This window comes from Papaver somniferum, chromosome 9 (assembly GCF_003573695.1).
Source record: "Papaver somniferum cultivar HN1 chromosome 9, ASM357369v1, whole genome shotgun sequence".
Classification (NCBI taxonomy): Eukaryota; Viridiplantae; Streptophyta; class Magnoliopsida; order Ranunculales; family Papaveraceae; genus Papaver; species Papaver somniferum.
The window spans coordinates 97167983-97191485 of record NC_039366.1 but is presented as its reverse complement, the minus strand read 5'-3'; the positions used below and the strand labels follow the sequence as shown (position 1 = coordinate 97191485).

The window sequence follows — 23503 nt, the reverse complement described above, 5'->3', positions numbered from 1 at the left end:
TTAAGTGCTTAGCAGGTAGTTATAGGTACACTAATCAGACACATAAGAATAAACTGAACAGTAATAACTATATAGTCTATAACTTGCAACTGCTAGGCAGACGAGAATAGAGCTTATTTGCTTTATGCCACCACTCCCGTCCCGTAGCTTTTAAACCTTTTATTCTTTTAATCCCGTAAATTATTGCTCAGATCTACACTAAATCTCTACATACCCTCCGGCCCCCACATCAGAAACTCTTTGGTACCCACAGGAACCGGCCATGATTTTATAAAAAATGAGTACAAACGCACATGGGGAACATATTTTTTTTTCTTATTACAAAATCACAGGAACTTGTACGGATGGGAAAATGAAGTCGAAAAAAGTATACAAATGAGACATCCTTTGAGTTAACTCATTTCATTCTTTTTATGACTGATCTCCGTAATCCATGTATACATTAAAATATACGTACGCAGTATTGATTCCAAGAATCCAGGTACATTTTTCTGATTGATTTCATCGAATCTAGTAGACTAACAGTTGCCATTATCAGAAATGCCGATGTTGTGCATGTGGATATATGGGCGTAGACAAGAATTGGGGATACCAAGATGTATGGATAAACTGGTATGGACTGAATAATGGCAAGAGCCCGAAACTCATGTGACTAGTATTATTTTATGGTAATCGGAACTGGTAGAGATGGAGAGAGATGTTCCGTCCCCCAAACCAACATACCTCTACTACTGAATACTGTCTACCGCTTTACATTTTTTAACTTGATGAACTCGAATCTTCTTGATACTTGTACTTGATATAACTTGAGCTTGTAAAAAGTGGATGCACTTTAACAACAATATACGCATAAACTTGAGTTTATTTATGCAACTTCTGCTTGTAATTGTTTTTACGTAACCTTGTGATGAATCATGTTGATGTTATAACCAGACTCCAAATTGGTGCTAGATACTGGTTCGAGTTTGCCAACGGGAGCGGCTATGATGTGTCACTCATCTGACAGATATTAAGTTTCTTTCCTTCACCGGCAAATACAAAAGACCGGAGTTGTCTTATACAGATGTCAGATTAAATCTATAAATATTGAATTTTCAAAACAGAATTTCTAAATCATCAAAATATTTTCTACCCAATGATCTGAGCCATCGTTTTATATCTTAACTAGTCACCAACTCATTCTTACAGTTCCGTATCGAAACACTATTATCAAGATTCAAATTCCTGACAAATTAACAATAATTTTTTCTTTTATGTTTGAAATTCACTGATACATCCAACGTTCAAATGTCGGTAACCGACCCACTGTACACGTAAAAACGGAAAGTATTATTTGACCGCAATACCCTTCAAGTAAATGACAAGAATACCCTTCTTGTTATTAACACGCGCATCATGGGCTGTTGGATCGGATTTGGGGTTAAACGTGTACCACTACCACCACCTCACTTTGATCGTGGCCTGGGGTGTTCTTAATAAGTTTCTTTTAACTGGCAGTTCCCCAGAGAAAAAAGCGAAGATCTCTACTCAGTGAGATGAATAGCTGAATCTCTTCCCATCTTTCCTAACTTTTACTCGCTTTCTAAAAATTGATCAACACCCACTTTCTTGACACTTTCCCACTTCCCTAATCTGCCAGTTTCCACATTGCAGTTTTTGGGTATTATTAATACTAGTTCGAAATACGCTTCTACATTGTTCTTCTTGGAATACCCATCTCTTGAGATCGTCTTTTGCATTAACTGATTAGCTGGTGTGGATTTCGTTAGAACAAAAAAAAGTAGATTTTTAATTTTTCTGTCTAGTTTTTTTGTTCAGTCATTAATCATCACCTCTGTTTACTTTCCTGGTAACAGCTTTTTACACGCTTTCTTGAGTTCTCAGCCTTTTCCCTGCATTATACATAGTCTTCACCACAATCTCACCATTTTCGGACTCTGCTTGAAATCAGGTGAATCCACAACGACCCCCTTTCTCTAAACCGTTTTTTTCTTCTTCATTCCAGTCTTCATTAGTGGGTTCTTCTTATTTTCCCTCCTCCATCTTTAACATAACCTAGTTTCCAAATCCAGAAATAATGATGAAAACTGGGATTTTGTATTGGGTTTTGTTTATTGGGATTTTGGGTTCCATTGCTGTGATTGAAGGTCTTGGTGTAAATTAGGGAACAATGGCTACTCATAAATTGCCAGCAAGTGTTGTAGTTCAGATGATGAAAGATAATGGTATTCAGAAAGTTAAGTTATTTGATGCTGATCAAGTTACTATGAGTGCTTTGGCTGGTAGTGGTATTGAAGTAATGGTTGCTATTCCTAATGATCAATTAACTGCTATGACTGATTATGATAGAGCTAAGAAATGGGTTAGAGCTAATGTCACTCGCTATAATTTCAATGGAGGTGTTAATATCAAGTAAGTTGATTCTATCAATTCTGGGTCTTGCTTTATTTCATCATAGATTCACTTTAAATTTTTGCTTTTAATCTTGTTTATGAGATCAAACTGTAGAAATATATATGGAAAAGTAGTAAATACTTCATATAAAAATAAAAAGTGATTTGGGATCTTAAATAATAGAAAATCTTTTGCTTCATAGGAAGTTTAAGGTAGAATAAGATTCTGTACAAATTTATCTATCATAACTAGATTTTGTGTTAATGCTTCTACTAAGGTAATGTGAATTGTTTTCCTTATTGTGTGGTCCCATTTTGGATCTTAGTAGCTAGAAAAATCTTAATCCCATTGAATTTGATGCAAATGTATTTGATAGTTTGATTTAAATGGAAATGATTTACGATAGCCAGCAGTATAACTTCGTTGAAGGATTGTGCAATGCGATGTACCTCATTCATCCGGAGTATTAATGTTTTGCAATCTGTAGAATATGTTGGGTACAATCATGCTTTCAGTCCTTGGTCACTAAGAAAACTTGAAGAGTTTATATTTTTTCGGCTTCATTCTGCTGATAAGCATTGTTATTTTAGTATTTTAACTTATCTGATGTTATTCATGTTTTCCTTGGCTAATCTAATGTTCTTCATGCTTTGTCTGTATCTTTTCTTTCAGATATGTTGCAGTTGGGAACGAACCTTTTCTATCGTCCTACAACAATTCGTTCTTGAACGTAACTTTCCCAGCTCTTCAAAACATTCAGAGTGCACTCAACGAAGCTGGTGTCGGGGACAACATAAAGGCCACTGTTCCCTTAAATGCTGATGTCTACAACTCACCTCCAGACCATGAAGTACCTTCAGCCGGAGTGTTTCGTTCTGACATTAGTGATCTCATGGCTCAGATTGTTCAGTTCCTCCACATTCACAAAGCTCCATTTACTGTTAACATTTACCCGTTCCTGAGTCTCTATGCAAGTGATGATTTTCCAGTGGATTATGCCTTCTTTGATGGATTTAGCTCTCCAACACTTGACAACGGCATTTCGTACACAAACGTCTTTGATGCAAATTTTGACACCCTAGTTGCTGCTCTAACAAGTGTTGGTGTAGGAGACCTGCCGATCTTGGTTGGGGAAGTTGGTTGGCCAACAGATGGACACAAGCATGGAAATTTAGCCTCTGCTGAGAGATTTTACACCGGGCTCTTGAAAAGATTAGGGGCCAATCAAGGAACCCCACGAAGACCAGGATTTATCGAAGTTTACTTATTTGGTCTGATTGATGAGGATGCGAAGAGTATCGCACCAGGTGATTTTGAACGACATTGGGGACTTTTTAGCTATGATGGGCAACCAAAATTCCCTATTGATCTATCAGGGTTGGGTCAGAATAAATTACTTGTGGGAGCACAAAATGTTGGCTACTTGCCTAAATCTTGGTGCGTGTTGAATCCCAATGTGAAGGATCTTAACTTAACAAAACTTGGAGAGAATGTCAATTATGCTTGCACGTTTTCGGATTGCACTGCGCTTGGTTATGGGTCATCCTGCAACAACCTAGACGCTCAAGGGAATGCTTCTTATGCATTTAACATGTACTACCAAGTTCAGAACCAAGAAGATATGAGCTGTAATTTTCAAGGTATGGCGATGCTTACTGAACAGAACATCTCACAAGGATCTTGCAATTTCATTATTCAGATAGCTTCATCCAGTATAGTAGGACCTTCTCAATTCATTACTTCAGCACTAGTTGTGGTACTATCATTGTTCTTGACATTACACTGATTGGCGTTGTAGATATATTTAGGTTTACGATTTTTTATTTGTTTATTTTTGTCAAATTCTTTTGTATGTTTTTTAGATATTTTCCCACTCCTTAGATTCATTTAAATAAAAAGTTCAATCCCTCTGATCCGCGCTGTTTGGCCTTTTTGCTTATTTGTGCTCTTTGTTTTCTTGTATTTTCATGTATTGTTACTGTTTCAACAGCTACAAGGTTATTGTTACTGTTGCAACAGCTACAAGGTTGTATGCAATGCCTTTTTCATCCGGGCTATGAATTGGCACCATGTAAATAATAACAGCTTAAACCACATTTTAGAGTCCAGACAGGATTCAACACTCTAAATTCTCTTAATACCCCAGAAAACTGAAATTCTCCAGAAGTCGACTATAGGTGAACACCAGGGTTGATTGATGAGATAGAAAAAGCCAAATATTTATTCTCATGTTTATAGTAATTTAGCTAGAAACAGTGGTAGTGACAGATTAGTGGGATGAAATAAAGGTTATTGAGGAGATCACCCAAAATCCTGTATAAGAGTATCCACAAACCGCAGCATGCATTCATCCTCACTCATATGTGCTTCATACTCATTGCTATTACCTATAAACATATTCAAGACTTGTGAACAAAAAACGAAAGATGAGCAAATAAAGCGGCCATGATGGTAAGAATAATAAGTAGGAGTGCTGCAGCAAATGAAATGATTGACCATGGGCTGTTGAAGTATTCACGTTTCAAAGTGGCCTTCCAAATATGTCGACGTTTGTTGTAATACTCGTTCACTTGGTTGGCGACTTCAGAATAATAGAATATGTGATACTTTACCTCAGAGCTGAGCTTATTGAAGAGATTAGCAACATTTTCATCACTGCCTAAAGGGTTCCTGATGATGCCTTTTCTGCGCAGCAACTCCACATCTTCAGCAGAAGTTATAAGCTTATTTGTGAAGATGGCATAAGAACTCATGTAAGAGACATGCATCAGAAAATTGTTCACAGACGATAAGATTTCTAAACAAAAGCTCAGTTTGGTCTTGAATAAGTATTGGTGGTATTTCCAACACGCTGCCGTTGAATTTGATATCAAAGAAGCCATTTTCTGTGGAGCCCCTCTTGAACTTCACTCCTGCACGTTTAAGCTCTGTTGCACTTGGTGTGAATGTCATGATTGAACCAGCGTCTCTTTTGCTATTGGCACGAGGAGGATTTGTGCTGATCGCAGTCCCTTTCGTGAATATATTTGCTGCAGTTCGCTTCAGCTCCGAGATCAAAACTGTTGTATATAATCTGCATGATGAATATAGACCTCTGGTGGACTGGCCAATAGGGTGTTTCAGTCTCATAGTTTGCCCAACTTTCCCTGATGTTGAATCGAGCTCATCTAGTCCTCTGCATTGAGGAGTAGGGAGGAGTACAGTAGCTATTAAATCAAGGAAATGCCTGGCATATCTACAATCTGGGTGCGTCTGAAGGAGAGTTTTTCCATCTGGTAATAGCAATGAATACCTGAACAAACTTAGAAGAAGCACCTTAAGGCATTTACCTTCTGGTAACTCTCTACCCGGTGAAGTTAAGTTGAATAAGTGTTCAAGGACAAACATTGGAAGTTGGTTTTCAAGAAGTAGTAGATCCCACTTCAAACTTGACTTGAGCCAGTAGCTATTTTGTAAAGGATCGTTTTGCGTGTATACATGCATAAACTGCCTAGCCAACAACTCAATGATGAACAAACCATCAACTACCACCATTTCTACAAATTCCTCGCTATTGAGATTAATGGGATCTGAGTAGCATTCGCGAATTTCTCTTTCCGTTTTCTTGATAACCGAAATGCATTGCTTTAATGCAATTGACCTCCTTTTTTCACTGACGAGTCTATCACTAGTATCCTCGGCAACATGCCCTAAGTTTTTCTTTCTGCCTATTCTTGTCAGCAGGGAGTGTGCATATGACAATTTACATTCTTCAATTGCTTGTAAGCTCTCTTTTCCATGGTGGAAAGGACCAATAGAGACTATTGAAGGCACGTAGGCATGCTAGCTTATTTTGTGAAACTTTTCATGCACTCTGTGTATACAACACTGTCCCCAACGACGTAGTTGTGCCGTTCTCAAACTTGTTGTTGATTGAATTAGCTATCAGCTCTTCAATCTCAGTTGACACATGTGTTACATCTGTAGGGAAACGGTGGTTTCCTAGTTTAGGTTAAATTCTTAGTTTGAGTTAATTACCATATTAAGATAGGATGCCTAAATTGACCATAGTTTCCTAATATGAGTCGGTTTCCTAATCCAAGGAGGCCAAGATTTGGGAACCAAGTTTGTGACTACTATATAAGGAGGTCTAGGCTAAGTGTTTTAGTCATGGAATCCTCAATGTAAATCTCGTAGAGATGTGAGGGATTCATCCCACCTATTGAGGTGGTTATGTGAGAGACCTAATGGTGGAAGGAGTACACCATTATGGTGCTTATGGGATACTTATCGATGTTGGAAGATATGTCGTTATGGAGTATTCATATGGAGATGTTGGTAAGACATCTTGTTGAGGAGAAGACCATCTTGGTGGTGTTGGATTAGATTATTGGTGTTGAGCTAAAGGCGTCCATGGTAATCTATATCAGGGTGTGCAGAGAAGATCATCTTATGGTGGTAGATAATGTGGTAAACATTATCTCGTATGGGTGAAGACACTACTTTGGATCTTATAGGGTGATTGTGAGAGTTCTTGTGTTCGGTCACGTTGTAGTGAGTCGATGGATTGATATAGTGAGTCAGTTGTGTAATTCTCAGTGGTGATTCTATAATGAATAAAGAGGTCGTAGCCGTTTGGTGGATGTAGACAAATACACACATTGTGTATGTTGTTGAACCACGTTAAATCTGTGAGTACTTTACTTCTTGTTGCTTTGTTTATGGCTTGCATCTATGTGGTTCTCTTTCTCTTCTTCTTATCCTAGATCGTAGTAAGGTTCATGGAGCAATCCGAGTAATCAAGTGTTTCTTGTTAGCTAATATGTTTCCGCAAGATCAACACATAGATGGCTCTGAACCCCAACAATTGGTATCAGAGCTTTAGGTTAGATACCAATTTTTGCCCCAACAATTGGTATCAGAGCTTTAGGTTGGATAGAAGATTTGAAGGGAGAAGTTTTGGGTTTTCTCGATTTGCAAGAAAAATTTGAAGACGAAGGATTTGGTTTCATCAAGTATGTAAGGATTTGATGTTACACCTTCCGAAGATGCATAATTTGATGTTATCAAGTATGTGTAGGATTTGATTTCATCAGTTTTGAGAACAAAGCAAAGTAAAGCATACTTTTGAAGGAATGAGATTTATATCAGGTGATCTGCATTCGATGTGGTCAAGATGTATAGTCTTGATGTTTATGGTGCTCTACATTGGAGATTTGGCATTGATACTTATTGGAGCATAAACCCTATGCATGGCTTCAAGTAAGTTTATTTATTCTCTATACTTCGTACTATATTCTTGTGAACTGTTTGAAAGACCTACGTAGATTTGGTTTTCAATTAATCGGTGTTTGCTTGGAAAGACACAAGAAGGAAAGAGTATCGTAGTTGAGATACAAATATTGATTTGTATGTTTGTGGAAGTAAAGATGAAATATAAGCATATCAAAGTCTCATTATTGGTCCATACCATGGGAAACAATAGTTTGGTTATCAATCGTCATCAATTAGATCATGTTGCTGATTTTCTTTAACATTAAGTTGAAGAATGTGAAGATGAATTCATATTCGTTCTGCCTTAGTTGTTTGTTACAATAAGGATTTGGGAAATCTCTTAGTAGGTTTCATTTTGGAAGTATTGATCGTTGGCCAGGATTTGATATGTTCCAGAAGTGAAGAGTTTGATTCTCAGTCTTAGTATTTGAAGCATGCGGCTACAAATAAGTTGAAGGACAGTGATCGCTGGATGAAGATGTGATATTGGTTGTGGTGGAGCTATAGTTTCTTATTATTGTATAAGAAGCAGTTTGTCGACACAGTTTGTAGGGTTTGTTTGTCTGTGTTGAGTATGGCATTGTGTCGGGTAGAACAATGTTTTCTGGAGTTTCTCTCGTACTGTTTCCGATGGAGAAGATAGATAGTTTGTGACCTTTTGATTCTTGTCGATGACTTTAGTCGAAGATTTTGTTTGGTTTACACCATTTGAAGTCGATCGGAGCTGGTTCAAGTGCAATACCTTTGTAAGAAACAGTTGGTTATTTGTGTTGCGGATACGTTCCTACTTTGTGAAGACCCGTTGTGAGGAATTAAAAAGGTATCGCTTGGACACTTCAAGAGTTTAAAGAATAAAGATACAATACTACAATGTGTATGGTGGTATGGCTACGAGCTAGCGCATATTACTTAGGAGAAAATACGGTGCATGAATTTGAGAAGGGCTACATTGCGTGTTTTTCCGTCAACCTTTATTATTCGTTGGCTATTTGATTTTATATGACAGTGTGAGACTTTATGTTGGAGAGAGCTACATTATAGCAATGGTAATATTTGGTGGTTTTCTCATGTGCTACAGTTATTGAAATCGATTTCAATAGTGACAGATCCTGTAGAGATAAAGGTAGAAATTTCTATTGAGAAATTTGGTTCAGCAACGTTATAGTTTCCGTCAAGTTATTTTCTCTACATTGTTTGAGAAGATAAACACAACATCGTCTTGAATTGCTTGGAGCTTGAGGAAGTTACCAAAGGTTTCAGATTATGGCTGTGTGTGATTGGGTCTTTGTGTGAAGGACGGATTATCATATTTCAAACGTTGGTGTACGTTTTGGAGCAAGATTGGTAAAGGAATATGCACAAGGAAGAATGTGTGACTTTATGTATTGTTACAACGGTAACAATGAATTCTTCGACGTTAGTCACAGTGCTATCCTAGTCTTACTATGTTGTGGTTTGACTGTCGTGAAGTCAAAACTACATGCTTGCTAAGAAATTGATAAAAGACTATCTTGACAATATGTTAAATCCCGTAAAAAGGACATTGTTATCAAATCCCATTCAGGTTGCTGAAGTGGTGAAGGTGATTGGTGTGTCAGCTGTCAAAGTCTCTGTGAAGCTATACACGTGTTTGGTATGTATGCATTAGTTGAAGATATGATGAGCTTTTTGAAGGATCACTAAAACTCAATTGGGGAAATATGGTCGTAGAATCATGATCCAATCGGAGATAGGCTCGTAAAGCAAGATTCATAAGAGATGAGCTCGAGATTGGCACGCAGTGGCAATGATCCATCGATTGGTTGTATTTGCGCAATTAGAGTCATGCTCAATATGCTTTGGTACATACAAGATGGTTAGTTTCTTGGGAGCTAACATGAAGGTTGGTTTATGACAAACTAACACAAGGTTTATCGTTAACTCGCTTTGGAGGACATGCTCATGGAAAAGAGCAAGTATGTGATCAGTTGTTTAAGTAAGCAATTGACTCGGCTGGAGTTTAGAGACGAAGATGAAGATTATGGTTCTGCTAAGGTAATACTTAGGCAGACGCATGAAGACTATTGTGGTAGTTTCATTTGCTTATCGAGTAGTTATGGATGTCAACCCTAATGGATGTGGTGCGTAACTTGGAGTTAGTGGCTTAGAAGAGCGGAACATTGACTCAGGTGGAGCAAGGAAATCCAAGACGGAGTTGTGTTCGTAGTATGGAGCAAGTTCGGAGGTGGCGAAGGCTCAAGGGCGCATAATGACTGTAACTAAGTTCGACGGAAGCATATGAACAATGATCGTGTATGGTATGATTGAGTTGGCATGCAATACACCTAGAATGATGCCAATCAATGTGGAGTTATGAACATAAAGGAGTAAGGTGTTTCTCAAGATGTTGCATAACAGATGATCATATGATGTTGATTTGTAGAGATAGTCAGATTTTTCACCGTGGTGGAGATTTGTACAATCACCAGTAGGTTGGATTGTTAAGTATGAGTTGGTGACGTTCAAGTTTGGTTTGCTCTCTTCTGGTGGAGGTTCTACGGAACAATTTGGGTGAACTAGATTTTCGGTTTATTCCTGTTGAAGATATGTAGGCAACCATTGATGGTGCAATCGATGTTCAAAAGATGAAGGGATAAAAAGTTGATCGTCATGCATAAATGCATGATCCGAGGTGGAGAATGTAGGGAAACAGTGGTTTCCTAGTTTAGGTTAAATTATTAGTTTGAGTTAATTACCATATTAAGATAGGATACCTAAATTGACCATGGTTTCCTAGTATGAGTCGGTTTCCTAATCCAAGGAGGCCAAGACTTGGGAACCAAGTTTGTGACTACTATATAAGGAGGTCTAGGCTAAGTGTTTTAGTCATGGAATCCTCAATGTAAATCTCGTAGAGATGTGAGGGATTCATCCCACCTATTGAGGTGGTTATGTGAGAGACCTAATGGTGGAAGGAGTACACCATTATGGTGCTTATGGGATACTTATCGATGTTGGAAGATATGTCGTTATGGAGTATTCATATGGAGATGTTGGTAAGACATATTGTTGAGGAGAAGACCATCTTGATGGTGCTGGATTAGATTATTGGTGTTGAGCTAAAGGCGTCCATGGTAATCTATATCAGGGTGTGCAGAGAAGATCATCTTGTGGTGGTAGATAATGTGGTAAACATTATCTCGTATGGGTGAAGACACTACTTTGGATCTTATAGGGTGCTTGTGAGAGTTCTTGTGTTGGTCACGTTGTAGTGAGTCGATGGATTGATATAGTGAGTCAGTTGTGTAATTCTCAGTGGTGATTCTATAATGAATAAAGAGGTCGTAGCCGTTTGGTGGATGTAGACAAATACACACATTGTGTATGTTGTTGAACCACGTTAAATCTGTGAGTACTTTATTCTTGTTGCTTTGTTTATGGCTTGCATCTATGTGGTTCTCTTTCTCTTCTTCTTATCCTAGATCGTAGTAAGGTTCATGGAGCAATCTGAGAGATCAAGCTAATATGTTTCCGCAAGATCAACACATAGATGGCTCTGAACCCCAACAATTGGTATCAGAGCTTTAGGTTAGATACCAATTTTTCCCAACAATTGGTATCAGAGCTTTAGGTTGGATAGAAGATTTGAAGGGAAAGTTTTGGGTTTTCTCGATTTGCAAGAAAAATTTGAAGACGAAGGATTTGGTTTCATCAAGTATGTAAGGATTTGATGTTACACCTTCCGAAGATGCATAATTTGATGTTATCAAGTATGTGTAGGATTTGATTTCATCAGTTTTGAGAACAAAGCAAAGTAAAGCATACTTTTGAAGGAATGAGATTTATATCAGGTGATCTGCATTCGATGTGGTCAAGATGTATAGTCTTGATGTTTATGGTGCTCTACATTGGAGATTTGGCATTGATACTTATTGGAGCATAAACCCTATGCATGGCTTCAAGTAAGTTTATTTATTCTCTATACTTCGTACTATATTCTTGTGAACTGTTTGAAAGACCTACGTAGATTTGGTTTTCAATTAATCGGTGTTTGCTTGGAAAGACACAAGAAGGAAAGAGTATCGTAGTTGAGATACAAATATTGGTTTGTATGTTTGTGGAAGTAAATATGAAATATAAGCATATCAAAGTCTCATTATTGGTCCATACCATGGGAAACAATAGTTTGGTTATCAATCGTCATCAATTAGATCATGTTGCTGATTTTCTTTAACATTAAGTTGAAGAATGTGAAGATGAATTCATATTCGTTCTGCCTTAGTTGTTTGTTACAATAAGGATTTGGGAAATCTCTTAGTAGGTTTCATTTTGGAAGTATTGATCGTTGGCCAGGATTTGATATGTTCCAGAAGTGAAGAGTTTGATTCTCAGTCTTAGTATTTGAAGCATGCGGCTACAAATAAGTTGAAGGACAGTGATCGCTGGATGAAGATGTGATATTGGTTGTGGTGGAGCTATAGTTTCTTATTATTGTATAAGAAGCAGTTTGTCGACACAGTTTGTAGGGTTTGTTTGTCTGTGTGAGATAGGCATGTGTCGGGTAGAACAATGTTTTCTGGAGTTTCTCTCGTACTGTTTTCGATGGAGAAGATAGATAGTTTGTGACCTTTTGATTCTTGTCGATGACTTTTAGTCGAAGATTTATGTTTGGTTTACACCATTTGAAGTCGATCGGAGCTGGTTCAAGTGCAATACCTTTGTAAGAAACATGTTGGTTTATTTGTGTTGCGGATACGTTCCTACTTTTGTGAAGACCCGTTGTGAGGAATTAAAAAGGTATCGCTTGGACACTTCAAGAGTTTAAAGAATAAAGATACAATACTACAATGTGTATGGTGGTATGGCTACGAGCTAGCGCATATTACTTAGGAGAAAATACGGTGCATGAATTTGAGAGGGCTATAATTTCTGCGTGTTTTTCCGTCAACCTTTATTATTCGTTGGCTATTTGATTTTATGATGATCAGTGTGAGACTTTATGTTGGAGAGAGCTACATTATAGCAATGGTAATATTTGGTGGTTTTCTCATGTGCTACAGTTATTGAAATCGATTTCAATAGTGACAGATCCTGTAGAGATAAAGGTAGAAATTTCTATTGAGAAATTTGGTTCAGCAACGTTATAGTTTCCGTCAAGTTATTTTCTCTACATTGTTTGAGAAGATAAACACAACATCGTCTTGAATTGCTTGGAGCTTGAGGAAGTTACCAAAGGTTTCAGATTATGGATGTGTGTGATTGGGTCTTTGTGTGAAGGACGGATTATCATATTTCAAACGTTGGTGTACGTTTTGGAGCAAGATTGGTAAAGGAATATGCACAAGGAAGAATGTGTGACTTTATGTATTGTTACAACGGTAACAATGAATTCTTCGACGTTAGTCACAGTGCTATCCTAGTCTTACTATGTTGTGGTTTGACTGTCGTGAAGTCAAAACTACATGCTTGCTAAGAAATTGATAAAAGACTATCTTGACAAATATGTTAAATCCCGTAAAAAGGACATTGTTATCAAATCCCATTCAGGTTGCTGAAGTGGTGAAGGTGATTGGTGTGTCAGCTGTCAAAGTCTCTGTGAAGCTATACACGTGTTTGGTATGTATGCATTAGTTGAAGATATGATGAGCTTTTTGAAGGATCACTAAAACTCAATTGGGGAAATATGGTCGTAGAATCATGATCCAATCGGAGATAGGCTCGTAAAGCAAGATTCATAAGAGATGAGCTCGAGATTGGCACGCAGTGGCAATGATCCATCGATTGGTTGTATTTGATGCGCAATTAGAGTCATGCTCAATATGCTTTGGTACATACAAGATGGTTAGTTTCTTGGGAGCTAACATGAAGGTTGGTTTATGACAAACTAACACAAGGTTTATCGTTAACTCGCTTTGGAGGACATGCTCATGGAAAAGAGCAAGTATGTGATCAGTTGTTTAAGTAAGCAATTGACTCGGCTGGAGTTTAGAGACGAAGATGAAGATTATGGTTCTGCTAAGGTAATACTTAGGCAGACGCATGAAGACTATTGTGGTAGTTTCATTTGCTTATCGAGTAGTTATGGATGTCAACCCTAATGGATGTGGTGCGTAACTTGGAGTTAGTGGCTTAGAAGAGCGGAACATTGACTCAGGTGGATCAAGGAAATCCAAGACGGAGTTGTGTTCGTAGTATGGAGCAAGTTCGGAGGTGGCGAAGGCTCAAGGGCGCATAATGACTGTAACTAAGTTCGACGGAAGCATATGAACAATGATCGTGTATGGTATGATTGAGTTGGCATGCAATACACCTAGAATGATGCCAATCAATGTGGAGTTATGAACATAAAGGAGTAAGGTGTTTCTCAAGATGTTGCATAACAGATGATCATATGATGTTGATTTGTAGAGATAGTCAGATTTTTCACCGTGGTGGAGATTTGTACAATCACCAGTAGGTTGGATTGTTAAGTATGAGTTGGTGACGTTCAAGTTTGGTTTGCTCTCTTCTGGTGGAGGTTCTACGGAACAATTTGGGTGAACTAGATTTTCGGTTTTATTCCTGTTGAAGATATGTAGGCAACCATTGATGGTGCAATCGATGTTCAAAAGATGAAGGGATAAAAAGTTGATCGTCTCATGCATAAATGCATGATCCGAGGTGGAGAATTGTAGGGAAACAGTGGTTTCCTAGTTTAGGTTAAATTATTAGTTTGAGTTAATTACCATATTAAGATAGGATACCTAAATTGACCATGGTTTCCTAGTATGAGTCGGTTTCCTAATCCAAGGAGGCCAAGACTTGGGAACCAAGTTTGTGACTACTATATAAGGAGGTCTAGGCTAAGTGTTTTAGTCATGGAATCCTCAATGTAAATCTCGTAGAGATGTGAGGGATTCATCCCACCTATTGAGGTGGTTATGTGAGAGACCTAATGGTGGAAGGAGTACACCATTATGGTGCTTATGGGATACTTATCGATGTTGGAAGATATGTCGTTATGGAGTATTCATATGGAGATGTTGGTAAGACATATTGTTGAGGAGAAGACCATCTTGATGGTGCTGGATTAGATTATTGGTGTTGAGCTAAAGGCGTCCATGATAATCTATATCAGGGTGTGCAGAGAAGATCATCTTGTGGTGGTAGATAATGTGGTAAACATTATCTCGTATGGGTGAAGACACTACTTTGGATCTTATAGGGTGCTTGTGAGAGTTCTTGTGTTAGGTCACGTTGTAGTGAGTCGATGGATTGATATAGTGAGTCAGTTGTGTAATTCTCAGTGGTGATTCTATAATGAATAAAGAGGTCGTAGCCGTTTGGTGGATGTAGACAAATACACACATTGTGTATGTTGTTGAACCACGTTAAGTCTGTGAGTACTTTAATTCTTGTTGCTTTGTTTATGGCTTGCATCTATGTGGTTCTCTTTCTCTTCTTCTTATCCTAGATCGTAGTAAGGTTCATGGAGCAATCTGAGAGATCAAGCTAATATGTTTCCGCAAGATCAACACATAGATGGCTCTGAACCCCAACAATTGGTATCAGAGCTTTAGGTTAGATACCAATTTTTTCCCAAACAATTGGTATCAGAGCTTTAGGTTGGATAGAAGATTTGAAGGGAGAAGTTTTGGGTTTTCTCGATTTGCAAGAAAAATTTGAAGACGAAGGATTTGGTTTCATCAAGTATGTAAGGATTTGATGTTACACCTTCCGAAGATGCATAATTTGATGTTATCAAGTATGTGTAGGATTTGATTTCATCAGTTTTGAGAACAAAGCAAAGTAAAGCATACTTTTGAAGGAATGAGATTTATATCAGGTGATCTGCATTCGATGTGGTCAAGATGTATAGTCTTGATGTTTATGGTGCTCTACATTGGAGATTTGGCATTGATACTTATTGGAGCATAAACCCTATGCATGGCTTCAAGTAAGTTTATTTATTCTCTATACTTCGTACTATATTCTTGTGAACTGTTTGAAAGACCTACGTAGATTTGGTTTTCAATTAATCGGTGTTTGCTTGGAAAGACACAAGAAGGAAAGAGTATCGTAGTTGAGATACAAATATTGGTTTGTATGTTTGTGGAAGTAAATATGAAATATAAGCATATCAAAGTCTCATTATTGGTCCATACCATGGGAAACAATAGTTTGGTTATCAATCGTCATCAATTAGATCATGTTGCTGATTTTCTTTAACATTAAGTTGAAGAATGTGAAGATGAATTCATATTCGTTCTGCCTTAGTTGTTTGTTACAATAAGGATTTGGGAAATCTCTTAGTAGGTTTCATTTTGGAAGTATTGATCGTTGGCCAGGATTTGATATGTTCCAGAAGTGAAGAGTTTGATTCTCAGTCTTAGTATTTGAAGCATGCGGCTACAAATAAGTTGAAGGACAGTGATCGCTGGATGAAGATGTGATATTGGTTGTGGTGGAGCTATAGTTTCTTATTATTGTATAAGAAGCAGTTTGTCGACACAGTTTGTAGGGTTTGTTTGTCTGTGTTGAGTATGGCATTGTGTCGGGTAGAACAATGTTTTCTGGAGTTTCTCTCGTACTGTTTCCGATGGAGAAGATAGATAGTTTGTGACCTTTTGATTCTTGTCGATGACTTTTAGTCGAAGATTTTGTTTGGTTTACACCATTTGAAGTCGATCGGAGCTGGTTCAAGTGCAATACCTTTGTAAGAAACATGTTGGTTTATTTGTGTTGCGGATACGTTCCTACTTTTGTGAAGACCCGTTGTGAGGAATTAAAAAGGTATCGCTTGGACACTTCAAGAGTTTAAAGAATAAAGATACAATACTACAATGTGTATGGTGGTATGGCTACGAGCTAGCGCATATTACTTAGGAGAAAATACGGTGCATGAATTTGAGAGGGCTATAATTTCTGCGTGTTTTTCCGTCAACCTTTATTATTCGTTGGCTATTTGATTTTATAATGACCAGTGTGAGACTTTATGTTGGAGAGAGCTACATTATAGCAATGGTAATATTTGGTGGTTTTCTCATGTGCTACAGTTATTGAAATCGATTTCAATAGTGACAGATCCTGTAGAGATAAAGGTAGAAATTTCTATTGAGAAATTTGGTTCAGCAACGTTATAGTTTCCGTCAAGTTATTTTCTCTACATTGTTTGAGAAGATAAACACAACATCGTCTTGAATTGCTTGGAGCTTGAGGAAGTTACCAAAGGTTTCAGATTATGGATGTGTGTGATTGGGTCTTTGTGTGAAGGACGGATTATCATATTTCAAACGTTGGTGTACGTTTTGGAGCAAGATTGGTAAAGGAATATGCACAAGGAAGAATGTGTGACTTTATGTATTGTTACAACGGTAACAATGAATTCTTCGACGTTAGTCACAGTGCTATCCTAGTCTTACTATGTTGTGGTTTGACTGTCGTGAAGTCAAAACTACATGCTTGCTAAGAAATTGATAAAAGACTATCTTGACAAATATGTTAAATCCCGTAAAAAGGACATTGTTATCAAATCCCATTCAGGTTGCTGAAGTGGTGAAGGTGATTGGTGTGTCAGCTGTCAAAGTCTCTGTGAAGCTATACACGTGTTTGGTATGTATGCATTAGTTGAAGATATGATGAGCTTTTTGAAGGATCACTAAAACTCAATTGGGGAAATATGGTCGTAGAATCATGATCCAATCGGAGATAGGCTCGTAAAGCAAGATTCATAAGAGATGAGCTCGAGATTGGCACGCAGTGGCAATGATCCATCGATTGGTTGTATTTGGTGCGCAATTAGAGTCATGCTCAATATGCTTTGGTACATACAAGATGGTTAGTTTCTTGGGAGCTAACATGAAGGTTTGTTTATGACAAACTAACACAAGGTTTATCGTTAACTCGCTTTGGAGGACATGCTCATGGAAAAGAGCAAGTATGTGATCAGTTGTTTAAGTAAGCAATTGACTCGGCTGGAGTTTAGAGACGAAGATGAAGATTATGGTTCTGCTAAGGTAATACTTAGGCAGACGCATGAAGACTATTGTGGTAGTTTCATTTGCTTATCGAGTAGTTATGGATGTCAACCCTAATGGATGTGGTGCGTAACTTGGAGTTAGTGGCTTAGAAGAGCGGAACATTGACTCAGGTGGATCAAGGAAATCCAAGACGGAGTTGTGTTCGTAGTATGGAGCAAGTTCGGAGGTGGCGAAGGCTCAAGGGCGCATAATGACTGTAACTAAGTTCGACGGAAGCATATGAACAATGATCGTGTATGGTATGATTGAGTTGGCATGCAATACACCTAGAATGATGCCAATCAATGTGGAGTTATGAACATAAAGGAGTAAGGTGTTTCTCAAGATGTTGCATAACAGATGATCATATGATGTTGATTTGTAGAGATAGTCAGATTTTTCACCGTGGTGGAGATTTGTACAATCACCAGTAGGTTGGATTGTTAAGTATGAGTTGGTGACGTTCAAGTTTGGTTTGCTCTCTTCTGGTGGAGGTTCTACGGAACAATTTGGGTGAACTAGATTTTCGGTTTTATTCCTGTTGAAGATATGTAGGCAACCATTGATGGTGCAATCGATGTTCAAAAGATGAAGGGATAAAAAGTTGATCGTCTCATGCATAAATGCATGATCCGAGGTGGAGAATTGTAGGGAAACAGTGGTTTCCTAGTTTAGGTTAAATTATTAGTTTGAGTTAATTACCATATTAAGATAGGATACCTAAATTGACCATGGTTTCCTAGTATGAGTCGGTTTCCTAATCCAAGGAGGCCAAGACTTGGGAACCAAGTTTGTGACTACTATATAAGGAGGTCTAGGCTAAGTGTTTTAGTCATGGAATCCTCAATGTAAATCTCGTAGAGATGTGAGGGATTCATCCCACCTATTGAGGTGGTTATGTGAGAGACCTAATGGTGGAAGGAGTACACCATTATGGTGCTTATGGGATACTTATCGATGTTGGAAGATATGTCGTTATGGAGTATTCATATGGAGATGTTGGTAAGACATATTGTTGAGGAGAAGACCATCTTGATGGTGCTGGATTAGATTATTGGTGTTGAGCTAAAGGCGTCCATGATAATCTATATCAGGGTGTGCAGAGAAGATCATCTTGTGGTGGTAGATAATGTGGTAAACATTATCTCGTATGGGTGAAGACACTACTTTGGATCTTATAGGGTGCTTGTGAGAGTTCTTGTGTTAGGTCACGTTGTAGTGAGTCGATGGATTGATATAGTGAGTCAGTTGTGTAATTCTCAGTGGTGATTCTATAATGAATAAAGAGGTCGTAGCCGTTTGGTGGATGTAGACAAATACACACATTGTGTATGTTGTTGAACCACGTTAAGTCTGTGAGTACTTTAATTCTTGTTGCTTTGTTTATGGCTTGCATCTATGTGGTTCTCTTTCTCTTCTTCTTATCCTAGATCGTAGTAAGGTTCATGGAGCAATCTGAGAGATCAAGCTAATATGTTTCCGCAAGATCAACACATAGATGGCTCTGAACCCCAACAATTGGTATCAGAGCTTTAGGTTAGATACCAATTTTTTCCCAAACAATTGGTATCAGAGCTTTAGGTTGGATAGAAGATTTGAAGGGAGAAGTTTTGGGTTTTCTCGATTTGCAAGAAAAATTTGAAGACGAAGGATTTGGTTTCATCAAGTATGTAAGGATTTGATGTTACACCTTCCGAAGATGCATAATTTGATGTTATCAAGTATGTGTAGGATTTGATTTCATCAGTTTTGAGAACAAAGCAAAGTAAAGCATACTTTTGAAGGAATGAGATTTATATCAGGTGATCTGCATTCGATGTGGTCAAGATGTATAGTCTTGATGTTTATGGTGCTCTACATTGGAGATTTGGCATTGATACTTATTGGAGCATAAACCCTATGCATGGCTTCAAGTAAGTTTATTTATTCTCTATACTTCGTACTATATTCTTGTGAACTGTTTGAAAGACCTACGTAGATTTGGTTTTCAATTAATCGGTGTTTGCTTGGAAAGACACAAGAAGGAAAGAGTATCGTAGTTGAGATACAAATATTGGTTTGTATGTTTGTGGAAGTAAATATGAAATATAAGCATATCAAAGTCTCATTATTGGTCCATACCATGGGAAACAATAGTTTGGTTATCAATCGTCATCAATTAGATCATGTTGCTGATTTTCTTTAACATTAAGTTGAAGAATGTGAAGATGAATTCATATTCGTTCTGCCTTAGTTGTTTGTTACAATAAGGATTTGGGAAATCTCTTAGTAGGTTTCATTTTGGAAGTATTGATCGTTGGCCAGGATTTGATATGTTCCAGAAGTGAAGAGTTTGATTCTCAGTCTTAGTATTTGAAGCATGCGGCTACAAATAAGTTGAAGGACAGTGATCGCTGGATGAAGATGTGATATTGGTTGTGGTGGAGCTATAGTTTCTTATTATTGTATAAGAAGCAGTTTGTCGACACAGTTTGTAGGGTTTGTTTGTCTGTGTTGAGTATGGCATTGTGTCGGGTAGAACAATGTTTTCTGGAGTTTCTCTCGTACTGTTTCCGATGGAGAAGATAGATAGTTTGTGACCTTTTGATTCTTGTCGATGACTTTTAGTCGAAGATTTTGTTTGGTTTACACCATTTGAAGTCGATCGGAGCTGGTTCAAGTGCAATACCTTTGTAAGAAACATGTTGGTTTATTTGTGTTGCGGATACGTTCCTACTTTTGTGAAGACCCGTTGTGAGGAATTAAAAAGGTATCGCTTGGACACTTCAAGAGTTTAAAGAATAAAGATACAATACTACAATGTGTATGGTGGTATGGCTACGAGCTAGCGCATATTACTTAGGAGAAAATACGGTGCATGAATTTGAGAGGGCTATAATTTCTGCGTGTTTTTCCGTCAACCTTTATTATTCGTTGGCTATTTGATTTTATAATGACCAGTGTGAGACTTTATGTTGGAGAGAGCTACATTATAGCAATGGTAATATTTGGTGGTTTTCTCATGTGCTACAGTTATTGAAATCGATTTCAATAGTGACAGATCCTGTAGAGATAAAGGTAGAAATTTCTATTGAGAAATTTGGTTCAGCAACGTTATAGTTTCCGTCAAGTTATTTTCTCTACATTGTTTGAGAAGATAAACACAACATCGTCTTGAATTGCTTGGAGCTTGAGGAAGTTACCAAAGGTTTCAGATTATGGATGTGTGTGATTGGGTCTTTGTGTGAAGGACGGATTATCATATTTCAAACGTTGGTGTACGTTTTGGAGCAAGATTGGTAAAGGAATATGCACAAGGAAGAATGTGTGACTTTATGTATTGTTACAACGGTAACAATGAATTCTTCGACGTTAGTCACAGTGCTATCCTAGTCTTACTATGTTGTGGTTTGACTGTCGTGAAGTCAAAACTACATGCTTGCTAAGAAATTGATAAAAGACTATCTTGACAAATATGTTAAATCCCGTAAAAAGGACATTGTTATCAAATCCCATTCAGGTTGCTGAAGTGGTGAAGGTGATTGGTGTGTCAGCTGTCAAAGTCTCTGTGAAGCTATACACGTGTTTGGTATGTATGCATTAGTTGAAGATATGATGAGCTTTTTGAAGGATCACTAAAACTCAATTGGGGAAATATGGTCGTAGAATCATGATCCAATCGGAGATAGGCTCGTAAAGCAAGATTCATAAGAGATGAGCTCGAGATTGGCACGCAGTGGCAATGATCCATCGATTGGTTGTATTTGGTGCGCAATTAGAGTCATGCTCAATATGCTTTGGTACATACAAGATGGTTAGTTTCTTGGGAGCTAACATGAAGGTTTGTTTATGACAAACTAACACAAGGTTTATCGTTAACTCGCTTTGGAGGACATGCTCATGGAAAAGAGCAAGTATGTGATCAGTTGTTTAAGTAAGCAATTGACTCGGCTGGAGTTTAGAGACGAAGATGAAGATTATGGTTCTGCTAAGGTAATACTTAGGCAGACGCATGAAGACTATTGTGGTAGTTTCATTTGCTTATCGAGTAGTTATGGATGTCAACCCTAATGGATGTGGTGCGTAACTTGGAGTTAGTGGCTTAGAAGAGCGGAACATTGACTCAGGTGGATCAAGGAAATCCAAGACGGAGTTGTGTTCGTAGTATGGAGCAAGTTCGGAGGTGGCGAAGGCTCAAGGGCGCATAATGACTGTAACTAAGTTCGACGGAAGCATATGAACAATGATCGTGTATGGTATGATTGAGTTGGCATGCAATACACCTAGAATGATGCCAATCAATGTGGAGTTATGAACATAAAGGAGTAAGGTGTTTCTCAAGATGTTGCATAACAGATGATCATATGATGTTGATTTGTAGAGATAGTCAGATTTTTCACCGTGGTGGAGATTTGTACAATCACCAGTAGGTTGGATTGTTAAGTATGAGTTGGTGACGTTCAAGTTTGGTTTGCTCTCTTCTGGTGGAGGTTCTACGGAACAATTTGGGTGAACTAGATTTTCGGTTTTATTCCTGTTGAAGATATGTAGGCAACCATTGATGGTGCAATCGATGTTCAAAAGATGAAGGGATAAAAAGTTGATCGTCTCATGCATAAATGCATGATCCGAGGTGGAGAATTGTAGGGAAACAGTGGTTTCCTAGTTTAGGTTAAATTATTAGTTTGAGTTAATTACCATATTAAGATAGGATACCTAAATTGACCATGGTTTCCTAGTATGAGTCGGTTTCCTAATCCAAGGAGGCCAAGACTTGGGAACCAAGTTTGTGACTACTATATAAGGAGGTCTAGGCTAAGTGTTTTAGTCATGGAATCCTCAATGTAAATCTCGTAGAGATGTGAGGGATTCATCCCACCTATTGAGGTGGTTATGTGAGAGACCTAATGGTGGAAGGAGTACACCATTATGGTGCTTATGGGATACTTATCGATGTTGGAAGATATGTCGTTATGGAGTATTCATATGGAGATGTTGGTAAGACATATTGTTGAGGAGAAGACCATCTTGATGGTGCTGGATTAGATTATTGGTGTTGAGCTAAAGGCGTCCATGATAATCTATATCAGGGTGTGCAGAGAAGATCATCTTGTGGTGGTAGATAATGTGGTAAACATTATCTCGTATGGGTGAAGACACTACTTTGGATCTTATAGGGTGCTTGTGAGAGTTCTTGTGTTAGGTCACGTTGTAGTGAGTCGATGGATTGATATAGTGAGTCAGTTGTGTAATTCTCAGTGGTGATTCTATAATGAATAAAGAGGTCGTAGCCGTTTGGTGGATGTAGACAAATACACACATTGTGTATGTTGTTGAACCACGTTAAGTCTGTGAGTACTTTAATTCTTGTTGCTTTGTTTATGGCTTGCATCTATGTGGTTCTCTTTCTCTTCTTCTTATCCTAGATCGTAGTAAGGTTCATGGAGCAATCTGAGAGATCAAGCTAATATGTTTCCGCAAGATCAACACATAGATGGCTCTGAACCCCAACAATTGGTATCAGAGCTTTAGGTTAGATACCAATTTTTTCCCAAACAATTGGTATCAGAGCTTTAGGTTGGATAGAAGATTTGAAGGGAGAAGTTTTGGGTTTTCTCGATTTGCAAGAAAAATTTGAAGACGAAGGATTTGGTTTCATCAAGTATGTAAGGATTTGATGTTACACCTTCCGAAGATGCATAATTTGATGTTATCAAGTATGTGTAGGATTTGATTTCATCAGTTTTGAGAACAAAGCAAAGTAAAGCATACTTTTGAAGGAATGAGATTTATATCAGGTGATCTGCATTCGATGTGGTCAAGATGTATAGTCTTGATGTTTATGGTGCTCTACATTGGAGATTTGGCATTGATACTTATTGGAGCATAAACCCTATGCA

At 37.9% G+C, this 23503-nt stretch overlaps 1 protein-coding gene and 1 pseudogene across 1 annotated transcript; one reads left to right on the top strand and one right to left on the bottom strand.

Moving 5' to 3' along the window:
• Positions 1 to 1508: 1508 nt before the first annotated feature.
• On the top strand, positions 1509 to 4307 carry LOC113308762 (glucan endo-1,3-beta-glucosidase 8-like). The gene is made up of 2 exons (XM_026557227.1): positions 1509 to 2412; positions 3067 to 4307. The coding sequence occupies exons 1-2, from the start codon at positions 2171 to 2173 to the stop codon at positions 4178 to 4180; spliced, it is 1356 nt and encodes a 451-aa protein (XP_026413012.1). The 5' UTR covers positions 1509 to 2170; the 3' UTR covers positions 4181 to 4307.
• A 486-nt stretch (positions 4308 to 4793) lies between these two features.
• Positions 4794 to 23503, bottom strand: part of LOC113312317 — a 32625-nt pseudogene continuing 13915 nt past the window's right edge.

What these genes read in the sequence shown, in the direction of transcription:
- LOC113308762 (XM_026557227.1), top strand. Translation starts at nt 2,171, where the DNA reads ATGGCTACTCATAAATTGCCAGCAAGTGTTGTAGTTCAGATGATGAAA. An exon ending in AATGGAGGTGTTAATATCAA is followed by an intron (nt 2,413 to 3,066) that starts GTAAGTTGATTC and finishes CTTTTCTTTCAG; the next exon opens with ATATGTTGCAGTTGGGAACG.